This window comes from Agelaius tricolor, unplaced genomic scaffold (genome assembly GCF_023055355.1).
Source record: "Agelaius tricolor isolate 1412-34295 unplaced genomic scaffold, bAgeTri1.0.p SCAF_9, whole genome shotgun sequence".
NCBI classification, from domain to species: domain Eukaryota; kingdom Metazoa; phylum Chordata; class Aves; order Passeriformes; family Icteridae; genus Agelaius; species Agelaius tricolor.
The window spans coordinates 19,757,560-19,777,580 of record NW_027269269.1 but is presented as its reverse complement, the minus strand read 5'-3'; the positions used below and the strand labels follow the sequence as shown (position 1 = coordinate 19,777,580).

At 39.4% G+C, this 20,021-nt stretch overlaps 1 protein-coding gene across 7 annotated transcripts in view; it reads left to right on the top strand.

The window, feature by feature from the left end:
* RIMKLB (ribosomal modification protein rimK like family member B) overlaps positions 1-19,524 on the top strand; it is a 50,628-nt gene extending 31,104 nt beyond the window's left edge. For 5 of the 7 annotated variants that reach the window (XM_071432998.1, XM_071432993.1, XM_071432996.1 and 2 more), the window contains 6 exons: positions 1,098-1,328; positions 3,242-3,328; positions 6,269-6,472; positions 7,918-14,880; positions 19,001-19,066; positions 19,320-19,524. In XM_071432998.1, coding sequence (XP_071289099.1) covers positions 1,098-1,328; positions 3,242-3,328; positions 6,269-6,472; positions 7,918-8,381 — 986 coding nt within the window. In that variant the 3' untranslated portion in view covers positions 8,382-14,880; positions 19,001-19,066; positions 19,320-19,524. Of the gene's footprint in view, positions 1-1,097; positions 1,329-3,241; positions 3,329-6,268; positions 6,473-7,917; positions 14,881-19,000; positions 19,146-19,319 lie in introns of all 7 variants that reach the window. The other 2 variants (XM_071432994.1, XM_071432995.1) reach the window with 2 other exon arrangements.
* Positions 19,525-20,021: the final 497 nt, after the last annotated feature.

Genomic DNA, 20,021 nt, shown 5'->3' with positions numbered 1-20,021 from the left:
ATGCACCTTGAAATGAAATATATCACTTGGCAATCAGTGCCTTCATGCAGAGTAGATACAAGTCTGTATTTGTAATGTAGCATCTTTGGAATACAGTAATCAGGTAATAAAATTTGGTTAGATCTCACAAGTTACAGGTGGCCTTTGGTAGGCACAAGATGCAGATGCACTGTGATTTCTCAGCTCACTTTTTTTGGTTTTTTTTAACCCTTAAGGTGCTGATAGCAGTGTGAGCTGAGTTTTTTTGCTGAAGTCATAAATTTTTGCTTTGAACATAAGGCAAATAAAGTAAATATCAAACCTTGTTTGTCTTTTCCTGTCCTCAGATGCCAGATTGTCTCCATTGAGCTTGATGCCTTCCTGTCCAATCCTGTTGTATGCCTATTTCTGCAGCTCGTCTTTCAGTGTTTCTTTTTCAGAGAATTAACCTGTAAAACTATAGGTCATGATTAAGTAATATATTGATCTTGGTGGCAAAGCTGGCTTTCCTTCTAGTTCCTGCCTTTGTCACAGGGTTCTTCCCTGTTAGCTGATAAAATTATTTCTGACTACTTAATTTAATATTATTCAGATTGTTGAAATGACCTGTTAAAAATACTGCTGGTTTTTTGTGTTTTTTTAAGGATCGTATCTAGTCTCTGTTACTTTGGCAATATGTTGTGTAACGTGGTGCCACAAACAGAGGGATCAATACAGCTGGGACTGGGAAAGGTATGAACTGCATCCTGCAGGCAAGAACCAGCGGCGGGAGGCAGGAACCTCCTGAGCTGTTGATACAGTAGTGTGCAGCTTACACCCATAGAAAGGGTGGAGTGTCAACCTGTAAACAAATGTCCATCACCCTGGGAAGGAGCCCAAGACTGTGTGCCCTAATTAAGTCTGGTTTTTGCTTGGTCCTAGTTTTAAGTGAGTTAAGAGTGACATGAGTGAAACAGCACAGCTGACAAGATGCGTGCTAGGGAGAGTTGTGCTGTTTTAACACTTACTGTTGAAGTCTGGTATCTCTGATCACAGATAGTGCAGTATCTGTGCCTGTTTGCCTTCTCCTGGAGACCTTATGACTTAAGACTGGGATGTTTTTTCTCTTCCTTCTTTAGGTCTCCGGGTGAAAGGGGAGCTCATTACTGCTTACCCACAAGTGGTGGTTGTGCGTGTTCCCACACCTTGGGTCCAGAGTGACAGCGACATCACAGTCCTTCGCCACCTAGAGAAGATGGGCTGTCGATTGATGAATCGTCCTCAAGCCATCCTCAACTGTGTCAACAAGTTCTGGACGTTTCAAGAACTTGCTGGCCATGGTGTGCCTCTTCCAGACACTTTTTCATATGGTAAGGCTGTTGGATCAAAGAGGTAGCATAGTTGCCTAGACAACTTGTGCTTTTGCAGTGCAAAAGATGTAAGTTTTGCAAATCCATAGAAATTTAGCCATAAGGCCAATTCCACAGCTAAATGTTGAGTAACCAAAAAGGAAGTTAAAGTCGTGACACCCAGATTCTGGTTTTGTCTTTGTTGATTAGCTTTTGATGCTTTGAAAAGAGCACTTGAACTGTACCTCAGCCTTCCAAGTAACTGACTTTGGCTGTTAGTGCTATAATACTTTCTGTTCTTTTCCAATTGCCTAAAACAGCAGACAAGAGCTTGGGGTACTAATGCCATAAGTACTACAGAAAACTAGACTTAGAACCTGAAAGTAGATTAAACTCCTATATGAATGAAAGAGTCTGCAAATACATTAGTTTTTGGGAAAGGACAAGAGTAGGAAGGAGTAGGAGCCCTTGTGTTCACTTTTAACAATAGTTTAGGCTTTGTTTCCCACCAAAACAGTTAATTATAGTTTATTGTGACTGCCTCTGGAATCTCTGGTATCTCTGGTTCCTGACAGAATGCTAGATTAGAGGAACCATTTGTCTGAGCTACCTTGATGCTATTTCTGCTTTTAATTACAGTCTGTTAAAGAACTGTAGATACCTCTCAACCTTCTGTTCCTTCTGGGAATACCAGTGCTTTCCTCCCGTTTGTGTGATTGCATCAATAAGTTTTTATAATGGGAATGTGACAAAATGAGAAAAAAGATTGACAAAACCATGGCTTTCTGTCAATTACTATGAATTACTATTTCCATCAATCACCATGAAAACAATTTGAGAAGAAACATACCCTTTCTTTATACATGTGGCTGCTCTAACTTGTTGAGAAAGGAATGAGTTCTTAATTTTTTTGGGGAAGGGGAGACCATGAATAATGCTTAATAATTGTAGAACATGCCAGTTTGATCATAACTCCCTTCCACTTCTGTTGGTGTCTGCCTCTGGCATTTGACAGAAGCATGACTTTCTTTTAGTTTTTGTTTTTTTTAAACCACAAGTATCAAGTTATCAGTGAGAGCTGACTTGGCCAAGTAAAGCAGGGTGTGCTGGATGCCATGTTACTCCATGACATGCATTAAACTCCGTGGCAGGGTTGTGATGGCTGCTGCTGGCTTTGTGACTTGGTGTCTTGACTTGACTTCTGCACTTTACTGCATTATGTGTTAGAGGGGGCTCATCCCTTTGTCTGCTGACTGTTCTCTTCTGTATTTCTTGTGCTATGGTCAGCCTTCTTTGAATTGAACTCAAGTAACCTTGAAGTATCAACCATAATTGTGCGAATGGCCATTAAAAGCTACACTCTAAGGTCCTTAGAGATGCAATGAGATTAAAAGTTGAAGTACTACTTCAGGATATAGAGAGAATGAGATACAGGAGACTTAAGCCTTCAGAAGGGGGGAAGTGAACTGACCAGGTCTGGGTTGTTGCTGCTCTGTGGATTATGCCTTGTCATCACGTTCTGTATTGCTTTCCTGGTTAGTAGTTTGGATGGAACTGTTACTAGTGTTATGTGTCTGCTGCTTTCCTGTTAGACATTTGAAAAGATGGAAGCTGATAAAGTAAAAGGGATAAAATGGAACAAGATGGTTGAATTGGGGCATTTGGATTTGGAAGATTAGATTGAGCTTTTGGGATTGTGATCAAGAAGCCTTTGTCAATTTGTGTCTTCAGTTCAAAAGGAATTAGGTCTTAATATCCCACACGACACAAACACCTTCAAAGTCTGATTGTGTTCCATGACCAAGGTCCTCCTAACTGATGATTTCTCTGCATTATATAAGCTGTAAGGGTGGGAGGAATGTATGGCAATTACATCCCAAATTTGGCCACAGCAGACTGGTGGCACATAATGTTGTTGGTTTTCTTTTTGCCAGGTGGTCATGAGAATTTTTCCAAAATGATTGATGAGGCGGAAGTGCTGGAGTTCCCTATGGTGGTGAAGAACACGCGGGGTCATCGAGGTGGGTGTGAGGTCAGGGGTAAGGGCAAGGACTATTCTGAGCAGCACTCCAAGATTTTGTCTCATCAAAGAAAGACAGTTCAGAAGATCTGTTAGGTGTTGGACTTCTTTCCAATACATCTAAATTCTACCACCCATGAATGCTGAATATTGAATAGGCTGCAGCACTGGGAAACAGTTTTAGTAGAACCCAGTCTTGGAAAGCCAGGGGGCAAAGCGTTCAAAATTATGGTGCATTGGTGACTTCTATGGGGAAAGCTTTGAACTGGAATAATGGGATGTCTGGAGTTTGTGAAGTTGAAAGAAGCCTACATGGATTTTAGGGATGTTTTTAAATAGGCCTAAAAAATGAAATCTCAGTTCATTCAGTCACTTCTTTCCTACTCAACTTCATCTATATTTAGGATTCCGATTTAATTAAAATCTTATGTATTGTTTGTAAAACTGAATCTCTGTTTTTCAGAAAAATACTTCTGACAGTGTCAGTGGTATTACTGCAGGTTCGGATTAAATTGCACTGTTTTTAGTATTTTGTTTTAAGTGTTGAATATAAAACAAACATCAACTTAATTTAGTGTTAAATAGTGGTTACTAAAGGGAAACCATGTTTAAATAAATTTCAGAGGTTATTTGCACAGGAAGTTGCTCTGTTTTTAATATATTTTAAAACAAATGTAATAAATATCAGATCTATAAAGAGACTAAAAATGAAGTTAAGGCACAAAACCAGGAGTTACTTTAAACAAAATCATAACTAGAGGACACCACTTCTTTCTTTCTGTCCATCAGTTTGCTCTCACTCTCTGCTGCTCCTCTTCTACTGTCATGAGTGCTTCTGTAGCCATGTAGTAAATAGATTTAGGAACTGATGTCAAATCTGGATCGGTTATTTTTACTGGATCTGGATCTGGATCGGTTATTTTTACTCCAATTAGTTTTTTACATGACTTAGCACTTACTTGCACAAATGGTCGTGTTGACGTAATAGAAGAGAGCAAAACGCTGGGGGCTGAGGAAGATCAGACCTGCTGCTGATAGCAGCAATACCTGTTAGTGTGGTTTTAAAGTGTGGGTGGAGCTCCAAAGCCAAGGTGGAACGTTTGATGTTGCAGCAAGGTGATTTTGACAGCTGTGGAATATCTAAGACAGTGGATTTGACTTAATACTAGCTTTAGTAAAGATCTACTAAATAATTTTAGAGTTTCAGCTATTGATTTTCTTCTCCCTTTTTTAGCCAGGATTCTTGTAAATCTGTTTACAAGTTTTGCTTTAGAGCACTTTAAATTCCAGGCATTTTAATGCAAATTTATGGAAAGTACATATCTTTTCACATTAAGAGAGCTGGGGAAACTTTTTCAAATTAATTGAAGAGCAGCCATTTGCAAATTATATGTAAAATAAATAGGCAAACGGTAGGTACTGGTTGATGAATAAAAGTCACACTCTTCTAGGCCAATTTTTTGTGCAGCTTGCTGCTGCAGCAGATGGGCCAATCCTGGTTTTACCAAGATGTCATGATGGTGGATGATTTGCAAGAACTAAGTGGTTCCTCTCCAAGGCATCATTCTTCCTTTTCCATTTCAGGAGTACAGTAGGATTATTAATTGCCTGTAGAAGAGTTAAAGTTTGGAGTGGGAGAAGGGACATGGGGGTTTTTACTTTTTTGTGAATTTTAAGCTTACATTCTCATGTCTCTGTAGTGAGAAATTCCATGTTCCTCAAGCAGTCTTCTGTGTTGTGGAGACCTTAAATCCTATCTAAACAGAGGCTGCTGTAGTAGGGCATAGGAACACTTGGTGGAATTCTTTACACATTATTTATCCTACTTCTGCTACTGCTGCATTTCTGTTCTCTTACTTAAGGAGGGCAGTTTATCAATTTATGTTTGTACTCTGTTAGCACCATAACAGAATTGAATGACAGTTCTGCTTCAAGGTAAAGTGGGCACCTTATTGCAAAACATGAATCTAATTTGACATAGGACCTTTAAGAATGGGGAAAAGAAGTTGGGAAATGTAGGTAAAGATGGAAAGGTATGCAGTCTTGTACGACCGGAAACTGCATAAGAAGTAGTTCAGGGATGACTTTAACCAGGATGAATACAACTGGAGAAGAACAAAGAAGTCTTTGGTGTAGTCTAAAAATAAAAGGGAATGAAATTACTTATTTTAGGCTAAAAAATCCAAGTCCTAGAGATGTTTGCTGGCAGAAAACCTAATGATTTGTCAAGAGGGTTTTTTTCAGTTGTAGGATAATCCATTCATTTTATGTCTTGTGGAATCTTCTGCTAAATTATCTTGGATACTGTGGAGTGGAACGTTTTCCTCTGAATGTAGTTGTTCCACTGCAGACCTCATTCTGGAGTTGTGAGGTTGGAAGTTGTGAGGTTGGAGTTGGGAAGAGCAGCTCTCAGGAACTTCCTAACAGAGAAGTGGGTGGTTCTGCAGTGGCACACTAGAGACTTCAGAGTTCTTAGATGCTCAGTGTTCAACATTTTCATGTTGTTGGTTCTTGTGTGTCAAAGCTGTAGGCTGTGGGTCCTGTCCTTTTGGATGAACAAAATTGTTATTAATTACATGTTGGCTGCTCTTAAAGTATTTCTTCCTTTTATTTCCTCTCACTAAGGACTTGTACCAAAAGAAGTTGAAACTGCAAGACCATCTCCTTTATCTAAAGCTTTTTTCTTTTTCCTTGCTTCTTTCTTTCTCTATTTTTTTTGAACTCATGTCTCCTCAGCTGTCAGTACTTGAACACTTAAAAGCACTGAATCAGTGGAACACTGTTGTCCATGGAGGAGTTTGTAAATGGATATAAGCTACAGATGGGGCCTCTGAGAATGGGCAGTGTGCCGGTCAGAGGTTTTACTTTCACGTGCTGAATCATTGATGCAGCTCAGATGGGCAGCTGCTTTCAACACCCCGATGTTCTTTCCTCCATACAGGTAAAGCTGTGTTCCTGGCACGAGACAAGCACCATTTGGCAGACCTAAGCCATTTGATCCGTCACGATGCCCCGTACTTGTTTCAAAAATACGTTAAGGAGTCCCATGGCAAGGATGTGCGCGTCATCGTAGTGGGAGGCCGTGTGGTGGGCACCATGCTCCGCTGCTCGACAGATGGGAGGATGCAGAGTAACTGCTCACTTGGTAGGAAAAGCATTGCTCATAGTTTTGATCAGAATATTTCAACCCAGTTGAAAAATCACAAAGCTGACTGAAGTAAGCTGCAGGTGTTATTTTGTGTTAATTGTGCTTGCTGCTGGGGGTTTAAAGAGGAAACATGAGAGTAAGGATTAAGTAAGAAGCATGTTGAGCAAACAGAGAAGGAGAGATGATCTTTGCTCAAAGTGTTTGATAGATGGTGATGACAAGTAGGGGAAAGTTCTAGAACACAAATGGAGCAACTGATGTGGTAATGGCAGTTTGCTAATGCTATGTTATCATTTGTTTCATCTTGTTGAGAGGAACAGAATATGAAGGAAGACAGAAAGCAACACTTAAGGGAGGTGGAGGAGTCAGTCATTTGGCAAGAGAGTAGAAGAAAATGAGTTAAGTGAGGAAGCTGTTCAAGGCAATAAGCAACTGGATTGCACTGGATTCATTTTCTATGCTGCCTTAAGTCTATCAGGTTTCTACCTGCTACCTCTTCCCACAAAGACCATATCTGGGAGAAGGAGGAGGTTACTGCATTGATTGTAGCATGTTCAGAACTGAGATTCTGCATAGGTTTGGGTGTTGGACTTGAGAGTTTCTGAGGGTAAAAGGAGGAAGGACGCTTGAGGGTGCCTGGCTGAAACTGTACCGAACCTGAGAAGGGATGGGATAAAATGTATTCATATATAGTGCAGTTTTGGTTAGTCAAAACGCCTACAAGATTTTAGTTACTACTTCATGCAGAGGAAATACAGCCTGAAATATTTTTCTGCTAATTTTTTTTTGTTTGTTTGTTTCTTATTATTTGGGTTATTTTTCAATTTAACTATTGTGATATATGAAGCTTGAGCCAGATAATACTTGGGTGATGGACTGTGAACCTGACAGCTGAGGTTCAGACATAAATGTTCCCTAGTTCTTGCTTTAGAGACAGTAACCTGTGATAGCAAGTAGAGAGGTATGTGAGCAGATGATGATGTCTTAATCCCCATTCCTCTCCATTATATCTGCAGTTACAGTTGTAGTCTTACCAAGAGCTCTAGGTTTAATTTTCCTGAAATATTTCTTCTGATCATGTACAAACATGTAAGGAAAGCCTCTACCTTAGAAGGAACAAGGGCGGTTTGTTAGGTCATTTTTTTAATATCCTGGGCTCATAAAAATGTGTATTTTTTCTTGACTAAAAAGTCATCACTTAACTGTTTTTAAACAAGTCATAATCTTGACCTGCCAAAGGCAGGTCAGAATCTTTTGAAATCCTGGTGTGGCATCAAGTTCATTAGTAGTCACTGTGGAAAGGAGGTCACTTTCTGAGTCATCAGCAGTGTGCTTGCAGGCTGACTTTGAAGCTTCCCAATCAAAAATCACGGCCTGGTTGAGAAGGATGTCAGTCCCTTGTGACCTGAGTGCAGACAGCAAGTTCTTTTCCCTTTTTCCAGGTGGTGTAGGAATGATGTGCTCGCTGAGCGAACAAGGCAAGCAGTTGGCAGTCCAAGTGTCAAACATCCTGGGGATGGATGTGTGCGGCATTGACCTGCTGATGAAGGACGACGGCTCATTCTACGTCTGCGAGGCCAATGCAAATGTAGGTTTCATTGCCTTTGACAAGGCTTGTAATTTAGACGTAGCTGGTATCATAGCGGACTATGCCGCTTCCCTGCTGGCCCCCGGCCGCTTGACGCGGCGCATGTCCTTGCTCTCCGTGGTGTCCACGGCCAGCGAGACTAGCGAGCCAGAGCTGGGCCCTCCAGCTGGGGCCGCTGTCGACAACATGAGTGCTAGCTCCAGCTCTGTCGACAGCGACCCTGAGACCACGGAGAGAGAGTTGCTCACCAAGCTCCCGGGGGCTCTCTTCAACATGAACCAGCTACTAGCCAATGAGATCAAGCTCCTTGTGGAGTGATGCCACGTGTAAATAGGTGACCAACAGAACTCTCTCTTGTAAATTTTTTTTTTAAACCAACTTGCAATGCTGTTTATCAGAGACGCTCAGAGCAATGAGGAGAGGGGGGTGGGTGTGTCAGTTGAGAGAGCAAAAGTAAAAGGCACACGTGCTGTGATTGCTGTCCCTACTCATTTGCAGTACATTAAATTGTCTTCCTTCTTAGTCAGTTTTACGGTGGAGATGCTCAGTTCGTAACCAAGCAGCAATTTTATTTGGATGCTGCTTTGGTCCCCAGATATATTGCAGTTCATGTGTCTTCACAGGAAAGCATTGAAGCGTGATTCACACTTGAAGATTTTCAGAAAGTTGTCTGGCAGCTCTCTAGAAACTTCTGTGAATTGCTGCACCAGTTAAGTCTCTTCTACCTCTGTAAGGCTTGATCCTGTAAATTGTTTAGTGCCTCAAATTCTTTATGTGAGTTGAAGGTGTTAAATACCAAGTATTTCAAAATTCCTTGACACCTACTGTTCCTACTCTTGCAGATGGGAGCTGTAAGTTCAGGATCCTTTTAAAGTCATCACTTTCTGACCTTGCAGGATATGGCCTTTCAAATGATGAGGCTGAGAGAAGTGTCAGTTGACTTAATGTGAACTTTCTGTAAAAATCTGTAAATTGGCCATCTTGGTATTAAGTGGCAGCTTTGTGTCTAAATTCCTTTATAAAGCTTTTAAAGGAGGATACTTCTGTTTTTCTCATTTCAAATCCTGATTTTGGAAGGTATATAGGGGAATTGGTCATATTCTATTTGTGGGCAGAAGTGGCACGTTTTTAACTATTTTTTGCATGGTTGGAGGAGATAAACAGCACTGTAATGTTTGGTATACAAAATGATGTTTAATCTAAAAATGTGAAAAAGAATTACACTAGTTTAAAGCAAACGTGCATCGACTTGTATTTGTTAGTGTTTTAGTCTTTCTGAGAGAGATCTGCTATGTTAATGTTCCTTTTTCTTTAATACATGCTAGTCCAACACTCCCTTCTCTATGCCTGCATCTTTAACAGTGGCCAAAGTGAAAACACCGCAGACTGTTTGTTAAGAAAACACTGAGTTATAGCCTGTACATTGGTGGGGGGTTGTTTGTTTGTTTTTGTTTGTTTTTTTTTGGAGGGAGGAATGTGGTAAGGTGTGGAGGAGGGAAGAGCTGGTTAAAAGTGATTAGTCATCCACAGGAACTTTAGAATAAAGCTGCAGTTCATACAATACTTACCAGGCTTACTTTTTCCCCACTGAGCATAAAAACTTGATGTTGGCATAAATCCAAAGAGTATAACTGGGGAGAAATATTCAGTTCTTAGCTTTGGAAAACGTGGCAGATTTGAAAAAGGCAAAAAAAAAAAAAAAAAGAAGGAAAAAGAAAAAAAAAAGAGAGCTCAGCCAGAGTTTAAAACAAAAAACAAAAAAACCTAGGTCCACAAACAATTAAGGGATTGATCCTAGACCCTTACGTGTGTGTGGTGTGAGTGCACACACTCGTGTGTGTTTGTGTGTGCACAATTGTTTTGCTTTATTTTTTTGAGGGTGTTGGCTGTTTAGCTCCTAATTTTTTTCCAGACTTCCTGATTTTCCTTAATCCTTCTGGCTGTGCATTTTGTCATTAGCCTTGAGCTGGTTTGGAAAACAGATAACCAAAACAGATACTGAGTCCATTTTTCAGTCCCTGTCTTCCTCCTCCTTTTCCTCCTCCTTCTCCCTTTTCATTCCCCTCTTATTCTCGGGGTTCATAAAGCCCTGGAACTATATATATATATAAATATATATATAAAGATAAGCCTCTTTTTTAAAAACAAAAAGTAAAACGTTTACAATTGAAAAATCATCTTGTGAAAATAGGTTTGTTTGGAGGGGGGTTGTGTGTGTGCAATGCTGCTGTTTTCTGGATACTTTAATGGAGCATGTCCCATGTACCCTCTGAGGTTCTGCACTGCCCACCTCTGTGGCCCTTCCTCACCTCTCTGCTGCTCTGCTGTTTTACCTTCACTTGGACCTTAAACACAACTCACGGACACTATGCAGAGAGTCTTCAAGAGGCAATAAACAGAACAGTATTAACCTACTTTATGGAGGTTTGATCATGCTTCTTTGTACAGTTTGGTTTCTTATTTTAAAAGGAATGTAATAAAATGGCTTTTTTTTTTTTTTGTAGAATTAAATATTATTATTAAAATCAAGTGAAAGGTTGACTGTTGGTGTTAAGCAGGAGGGTGGACCAGGTGGTCCAGCAAAAAAAAGATCTTCAGCAGTAAAGGTATTTTCAAGTCCTTACTGAGCCTTCAAGTGCACAGGTTATACCTGAAGAATATAAAGGTCTTCAGCTTCTGTGAAGAGTTACAGAATGACAGAACATGAAAGTAACCTAATTCTCTAGTCACTGAGCAGTGAACTGTCTCTTCCATGAGCTCTACTTCCCTTGCTTGTTTATCCAAGGGGAATTTGGGGTGGAGGGTGGCTCTTTTTTTGTTGTTATTTTTTCTTGTTTTGTCTCTTCCTTTTTACTGGTAGGTGCCTGCATTCCTTGACAGGCTGATAGGATCAATCCTTCCCTTTCTAGCTGTGACATACATTGAGCACATGTGGAATAACAGCAGGGAGTAAACAGGTGCTAGTTGGTATACAAAGGCCTTTTCTATCACAGGAAACATCTTTTAGATGAAAGTTAACTGAATATTCTGGATTGTTTTTTTGAGTACCCATAGTATCTTGTAGCTCACAGGAACCTTACATTTCTAGCACCCTTTCAGAATGTCTGGGTTACACCTCACAGTTAGAAAATTCGTGAAGTAAATATAAGATTTTTTAAAAAAAGACCAAGTGGGTTGAGAGATTTGCAGTTTGACTCCCTTCTGATAAGTTGCTCCTCTGTTGGTGCTTCCATGACTAGTTTGGAGATAAGTCTATGCATAGTGGTCACAGAGGGAGACAGGATTTGAAACATCCTGTGCATGTGTTTATATATCTGGTATTGATGCTGAGTGAAAACCTTGCTTGAGGGTTCATTTGTACAAATGGGCACACTGGTCTCACGTATTACTCCCTGCTTAACCCATTGCTCCTGAAACAGTGAAATGCAAACAATGGCTTGGGGGTGCAAGGGGGGGTGTCTTGTTTTTACTCAAGGGGAAAAACACCAACAAAACTAGTCCATGGTAACCAGGCAGTGTTTCCCATTGAAGGTGAACTCCACAGATATCAGCTTTATACACTTTATTTTCTTCAATTCTGTGTGCTGAAAATCACATGCTAAACTTCACACAGTTGCACTAACACTACCTCCATATGTGGGTTTGGAAGCATGTGCTGAAAAAATGGTCAACATAGTGGTGGATTACAGTGGTGCCAATACAGCTGATGGTGATACAACTATTTTTGTATATTTTAATGTTTGAAAGAGCCAGTTAGAAGTTTGTTTGCAGGAAAAAGTTTCTTAAACTACATCTGATGAAATTTTGTTCTCTGTAACACTGGAGATTTTATTCTGTTCAGCTTACTGTGTTTGTAATTGATGTCTTGCTGTCAATGTATGGATTGTATCCTAATCCTTGTATTTAATGCTTTAATGTGTTTTATAAAATCTTTTCTTGTAATGTTACAACACCTTATCTGTAAAACAGTGTCAATGCTTGATGTTTACATTGACTGTTACATTTTTTGTTCTGAGCTGACGGTCAGTCTTGAAGCCTTTTCTCCCACTTCGTGTGCTATCTTTGCTGTGAGATATTTACTCGGGAAATAACCTCTGGAACATCTGGGTATGTCAGACACAAAGGAGATACTTCTTCAGATGTTATACTGGACTACAAAATCCAACAAATGAAACCAGTGACGCTGGCTAAATTCCCTCATTGCAAAAATCTGTCAGTTAAATACATAAGGGACCATAAGGGCTTAGAGAGACTTTGAAAACAGATTGTACAGTATCTTTCTCATGGCTCACTCTTTTTGAGAAGGTTTATGGGCTTTATGGCTGGTGTGAGACACACGACCCACTCCTGTTCTCTCTATGGAATAGTAGGTGCTCGGACAGGTAACTTCTGTTGCTACTGTCTTTTTTAATTTTTAATTTTTTCACTGTTTTAGGAATTGTTTTAAACTGAACACTGCAGTATTTATAACCAGGTGTTTGCTGCCTTTTCCTTTGTTTTATTTCTTTAAATCTTTCTTAACCTTTGAGGGTGACTTTTGGAGCATTCTGATGGTGGATCTGCTGTTGGAAGTCTCCAAGCCTCCCATGTTTCTAATTTGAGTTGGAAAGCTTTTGTTTTTTTTAATTTGTTTAAAACAATGACACAAATTAACTGTGTGGATTTCGGGTGGGATTTGCTGTTGTGCTATTTTGGGTGACTTATTCTCCCTTTTTTTACAGAAATGTGTTCTAACAGTTCACACTTTGTTACTGTTCTTTGCAAAACTTTTCAGGAGCCAAAAAAGTCAAACAATCCAGAGAAAACCCCTTCTCCCCTTTCCGATGGCAAGAGTGAGAACTTATGAAAAATCCTTGCGAATGTTCCTTCCTAAACTTTTCCCCCCAGTAATGCAAGCGGGTAAAATGGTAAATGCAGCAGTTTGGTGACATCCAAAACCGACCTGTTGTCAGGTAAATTGACACTTTTCTGCTCTTACTCTAACCTTGATAAGTTTGCTAACTTGTCTGCCTTCCTTTCTTCCCATCAGTTCATTTTGGTGATACTTGTTGAATGATTTCTTTAACCGGATTTAGAGAAAACACTGCTTTACTTCCTTATTTCCCCTCCTTATACTTGTTGACTTGTAAGAAAACTATCATTGTGCTTTACTGAGGTGAGACAAAAGTGAGTCCCCCATGCAACTGTATGAGGAATAGTTTTGTAATACATTAATTCCCCTTCCTCTTTATCAGTTTTAGATTGTCTTCAAGTGTACTGTTTTAGCTTAGATTTTTGAAAGATATGTTGCTTTCCATTTGCTAAGTGAACATAAAATATAACTGCAGAAGTAAGTAGTTGATAGGAATGAATGAACTAGTACTAAGAATGTTAATTCTATTAAAATTCAATAGACAGGATCCTGTAAAGAGGACAGATGGACGAATATGTGTGCTGCAGAGAAAGACTGTTGAGCTGATTTCTGTTTGTGGCGGATGGGGTGACACATTTTATCTTGCCCTTACTGCTGTATCAAAGCACTTGTACATTTTATCCTTCTCTGGTAACTCTCTCCCCTAATCTCAAACAATGTAAAAGTACTGGGTACTTAATATTTTTTTACTCAATTTAAGGGGGAGAATGTTGTATTTTACTCAGAGGTAAAATATCAGACAATTGGAGTACCCTTCCAAATTGAAGAATATTTCCCTACAAACAGGCTTCCAAGTTTCCTGATGCAGTATTATATTTCCCAGGACATCTGTAAAGAATTAGCACTTGTTTCAGATTATTTTTCTGTGTACATTAATTACTCCTCTATACCATCATAAACCAGTCAATTTTTCATAGTCTCAGTTTGTATTTTCCTGAAAGAAAGCAAACTTACCAGCAATATAATAAATTGTAGCTTCAAGTTAAGGTGGGAGGGAATAATTTTAGAGCCAAATTTTGCTCTCAATTACACTGAGATAAACCTGGAATCACTCTGTGAAAGTCAGTGGAGTGATATCCGATTTCACTGGTATAATTGAGTGTATAATTTGTGTCTTTTAATGTTACTTGCAAGGTAATTTTACAAACCTGTTATACTTATGTTTCCAATGCTTTTTCCTTTCAGACATACCCACTTCTTGCGTCTCAGCATTGGGCAGGCCTATTCCTTTATTTGTGTATATTTTTGTGCATCAGCTGCTATAGGACACGGGTGTAACACTTTCAGGCATGTGGTTGGGTGTCTTTTTGGGGTTTGTAATAATGTCAAAAAATAAAAATTTTTTTTCCCCTCAGATTTATTCATTAATTCATGTTGGATCACAGTTCTGCATCTCTAACCTGATTTTAGATACATATTATGTGAAGATTGTCTTGAAAGAAATACAGTACTAGTTCTTTGCAGAGTCTGCAATTCATCTTTGGTGGGGAGAGTTTACCAAATATTACTGCATTCTCTAATATTTCAAGTTTTAATATTTAATGTTGTTTGAAAGGTGGTTTTACAGATCATGCTCCTTCCTCTTTATGGAATGGCTTTCAAAGCCTTGTGTTGATCTTGGTTGTGCCCAGTGCTTTGCCTAGTGTATGGGGAAATGTAGAACTTGAATAGGCCATGACTTTTAGACAAGGGATGATGATTATCTGCATGCTGAACCAGAACTTCTTCTATATGCCCTTCTGCTGCAACAGAATAATAAAACTGGTAGGTGGCAGCAGCAGCAGAAGACACTCATGACTGTGACCTGAGAAACCTCCAGTACTGGGAGAAATGGATTGCAAAGTACTAACTGGAGTAAGGGGAATGGAGAAGAGAGGCAGAGTCCCTGAACTGTCCCTTTGAATGGTGAGTCTGATTTACAGAATTCTGACCATCAAAAGACTGCTTGTAATACAAGAGGCACATTGATCTATCTCAGTTGGTGTTTGCTTACCTGATGCCCTAATTCTCTTCTTTGATTGAACATTCCAGTTTCCCCTCTGCCTTTATAAGGCATAGTACTTGTCTTAAAAATTAAATTTCACCAAAATCACCACATATATAGAGTACTGGAAAATAAGGCTGAAAAGAATGCATCTAGCCCAGTCATTCTCTGCTCCACAGAAGACTGTTCATATTTGTGCCATTGGTGAAATGTTCATTGTAACCTAGTTTAAAAACCAAGGAATAAATGAGGAAGATTCTGCAAAATATGGAATTTTATTTTATGAAGGTAAAAAACATCCTTACCATCAGCCAATTATCAGCCTCATAGGCTGAGAGTCCAGCTGCTTTTTTTCACTACTTAAGATATATGTATGCCTTAGAAATGCCATGATAATAAAGAACAATGTTATTTTTGGAGATTTCCTAAATCTCAAGGTAGCGAAAAAAAGTTCAAATCACTGACAGTTAACATTCTTTTTGGAAGTGGGAAATGCAAATTATATAATGTTTCCGAGTTTGTGGTTAAGAGTTGGTAGTTTCAGCCATCTCTTCAGTTCTAAATGGCTCTGAAACTTCTTTGATTGCACATTCCTATCAGGAAAAACATTTTGAGCATGTGCCCCAATCAGATATTTTCCCAAGGTACATATATGTATTACCACATACGTTGTAAAACTTCCGTAAACCCAAGAAGTTAAAAAGGATGAGGTAAAGATTAAATGAAGACTATTTTTGAAACATTTCCTAACTGTATTCATTAATGGTGAAAAAAACATTTTCACCCTGCAGCCTTACAGATGTTCTTGCAAAGCTTCCTGGGGAGTGTGGGCTCCTCTTTGGAGACCTCTGATGTAGACACCATAAATACTTACCTTTGCAGATGTCATCAGGATGTTCCACTGTTACAAAACCTCCACGCTAAGTAATTCTCCTACTAGAGATTAAAATGCTGACTCTCTAGTAGGATGACTGCTCCTTCTGAAAAGAAAATAAGAGGAGAGAGCAGCACAGGAAGCACTGATGAACTGCCTGACATAGGAGAAGTTTGTATCTGGATCAGCTGATAATATGGAGAAACATGTCCAAGTGGATTGGGAAAAAGGAATTATGTCAGAATATATACTAATATGCAGAATACAGCAGTAGCTTTTGTATTTTCATATATGTTTCTACTTCATTTACAGCTAAGTATTTGTCAATAAATTCCAAATTGTGTTTTCTCTTGTTACCTGGGGTAGTCACACTAAAATCAGGAACAACACTTATATACAGGAGCTGAGCTGGATCTGAATTTTGATATCCAGGCAGCTAAATAGTCTCCAGTGCACAGCAGGTACCACTTAGGACCATGGACAACTGGTGTGCTTTTCTCATTAGCTTCTTAGTTATCATACGGCCTTTGAAGGTATTCTGTGGACCACAGGCTGAAAATCCCAGAACTGAATTTTTACAGAGTGAGATTGCATGTGCAAAATGGAAAATATTTTGGATAGAGAATTGATTGGAATCTTGTTAAACATAATAATGAGCAAAGTCTGTATATGAGATGAAGCTCATAGAGAAAGGGTTTTAAATCCAGTCAGGCTGGAGATGTGATGAAGAGAAATAATTTCTGATAGTAGAGGAAAAGGAATCTGAAGCCCATGTCAGTCTGTCATCAGAGATAGAAATGAGGCAGGAAAATAGATTTTGCTGATATTGAGCATTCCCAGCTGTTGCTGTAAGGAGGAGTCTCACCAGACTTGCCATATGTAATATATGCTAGGCATACTGGCCCTTGGGAGCTGGATCTTGGGGAGAAGAGCTGAAAGTTCCATTGATGCACAAACTAAATGTAGCGCCTGCCTACTTGAATGGGTGTAAAGGTGTAACTGTAATGGGATTAAAGGTGTAACTGCACTGAGTTTACATGACAGTAACATTTGGGAAGAAGGGTGTTCCTCTGGCCCTGGACATGGGCCTGTAACTGCTGCTTCTCAGCTTAGTAGGAGAGGCACATAAAGATACGTCAGCTTTTTTGATGAGCAGAGACCAAGGTGACTTAGTCACTGGTCAGGAAAGAATTTATTTATTTTTTTGTTATAAACAGGAAGGCATTTAGAACACTTTCAGATCCTCCACGGTTCTCCATGTGTCTGTCAGTACAAAGGAGTTCTGGTTTTGGTTTTTTTTTCTTTTAGATGTGACATTCCCCAAAGCATCCTGTTTTCTGCAGCTTTGATGTGGTAGAGATTTGAAGAAGACAGATTATTTTCCATTCTTGTCATAGACTTTCACAGGCAGGCAAGGGGTGATATTTGTGAAAAGAAGAAATAGATAGGTTCCTCGTGCTGACTTAATAGTAGGTGATGGATTAGGCTGATAAAAAAGTTAAAATTCACATTGACCCATGCAAGGCATTTTCAAGGTATTTCTGCATCCCTCCTTTGTTCTCTTTAGAAACAGTACAAGTGTTACTAGAATATACAGTCTGCATAGTAATATGTCTGTATTAAGCTCTGCCAAGTCTGCGCATGAAGGGCTTATAAAAGATTTATGTGAATTTCTGTGTCTACTTTTTTATTTGGAGGCAGGTTGCTGTATGCAGCTATGTACAGTATTCTGTCTTAGGGTAATAGATATTTTTTGCTTATTTGGAAGGAGGGAACTGTGTTTGGACAGTTAAATATATAATTCTGTTATCCATTTCTATAGGAAGCAGAACAGCTAAGAAAAAGCATTTTTGTGTTAGACAAATTACAATATAATTGAGGTTTTTTTAATACAGGAATGAAAAAGAAATGTTTCATTAAAAGGTTATTGGAATTTTTTTCAATAAAGTGTTCTAATAGGAAGAAACTAATTTCACAGAATCACAGTATTAGTTAGGTTGGAACAGACCTCTGAGACCATCAAGTCCCAGCCTTTGAACGAACACCATCTTGTCAGGTAGACCATGGCACTGAGTGCCACATCTAGTCTTTTCTTAAACACCTCCAGGGATGGTGACTTCATCACCTCCCTGGGCAGCCCATTCCAATGCTTGACAACCCTTCTGTGAACAGATTCCTCCTCATGCCCAATGTGAACCTTATTCACTGTTGTAATATATAAATTTAAATAATAATTTAATTAATTTATCACAATTGCTAATTTCCAGAATTTATTAGGACAATCCCTCTTCTACAAATTATCATTTGTTGTTGGAGAAGGAGGGAAGAGCCATGTTACAAAAGCCAGTAACTCAGTTGTTGCTACCTCTTTGGCCAGTCATGCATTTCTTCTATGCAGATTTCCTGGAAACAGTGACACTGCTGAGCTTCCTTGATGCTTAGTTTATCTGTGTTGTAAAACAGTTACATTTTGGGGGGAGAGAAACTGAAGAGGTGAAAATTGTCCATGGTGTTACATGTACTGAACGGGAAGGTGCTCTGAAGCAGAGGAAGAAGCCTAGGCAGTAGCTATATGCACAGTTATCCTTTTGGTTCTGTCATGTCAATGTAGTGGGAGGCCAGGAGTCCAGATGAATGCTTCAGTTACACCTTGATGAGGAATGGGAATGTCACACTGACTGTGCAGCTATATATATTTCATCTGTAAATATTCCATTTACAAGAAGTGTGGTTTGTCCAAGAGGGTGTGTGCAGTTTCCCCTCCTGGCTGCTACTGTGCAGAGCACTGCCTGGTAGTCTTTATTCTCTGGATTCTTTCTGTTCAGTGGTATTGTGCATTAAGCCTGAAACTTGCATTATGTGAGTGTTAGGAGGAAACTCAGTGTGCTTGTGTATATATTTTCCCATGCATCTAACCAACACAAGGTGACAGAAACAACACAAATGTTACAGTTACCCTGCCCACCGACCTTTACAACATTGTATGGGAGGGGTAGTGCAGTTGTAGTGTGATGTAGGAATGCTTGTCCATGCCCAAATAGAAATGGTTGTTTACTGGATGGCAAGTCCTGAAGTTTTATCAGTGGGAGAACTAGGCAGGAAAAGTCTGCAGTTTGATTTAGCTAAACTTTTACACAATTTTTCCTCCACATGAAATATTTCCACAGGAATCTAAGGCGTGTGGAAGATGCTGGATCACCAGGTGCAGAGATTGAACTCTACCCACTGGAAAGGTAACAGGAACTAGATTTTATCTTCAGAGCACAGTCCACACTGCATCTCACTCCTTGATCTGGAAAGGCCTTTTCCAAGGTTAGAAGAGGAGTTTGGTACCCATGCCTTAGTTCTTGGTGTGTCTGTGTTCCAGCTATCAGGGAAGCCAGATAGGTGCCGGATACAGAGATTTTTTTTTATGATATCTGCTTGCATTTCTGATGTTCATATTTTGGAGCAAAGACTAACTTTTTCAATGATTTATTTCTTTAGGTTTTTCTACAGCAGCAGCAGGTCTTCTCTTGCCTCTCATGGGGACACTTAGCCTTTTGATAATGCCTCCTTCTCAGTGAAGGGAAGAAAGGATGGATCAGCAGGGATGTGCAATGGAGTGATGTCCACATCTGGTGTTAACAGTCATGATGATCCCTGTCCCACTAACTTGGAGAATTGAATAAAAAAGTTGAATTGTAATTAATGAGAGTGTGAGATTCTTTTTTGTACCTTTTCCACCATCTCCCCTTTTTTGAAGGGCTGATTAACTTGAGAAATCTGTTGATACTGCATCAAAGCTGCAGCTAAGCCAGAAGAGTAAAACCTATTGGGTATTCTTCACTTTATTAACCATTTTTTTCCTCCAGGAATTTCATTCCTAAGAGTTCTAAATGCTTTATATTGACATGAGTAATCTTCCCAAATGCCTTAGAAAATTTAGCATCAGGCCTTTGGTTTTATTAGTCATGTTATGAGTTCACCCAAGTCACTGAGGGTACAAGTCTCCTGAGTTTCAAAAGTGAAGTCACCATACTGATCATGTTGTACTTCATGGACTTCACTTTGGTGACTGCTAGAGAAAAAGAGAAGCAACTTGGTTAACCCACCAGAGGTAATGTGCCTTTGGGTTTTGAAGCCACAGTGGCAGGGCTTGTTACAGACATGGGCATGGACATTCTTACTATCTGTTGTTTCTGAAGA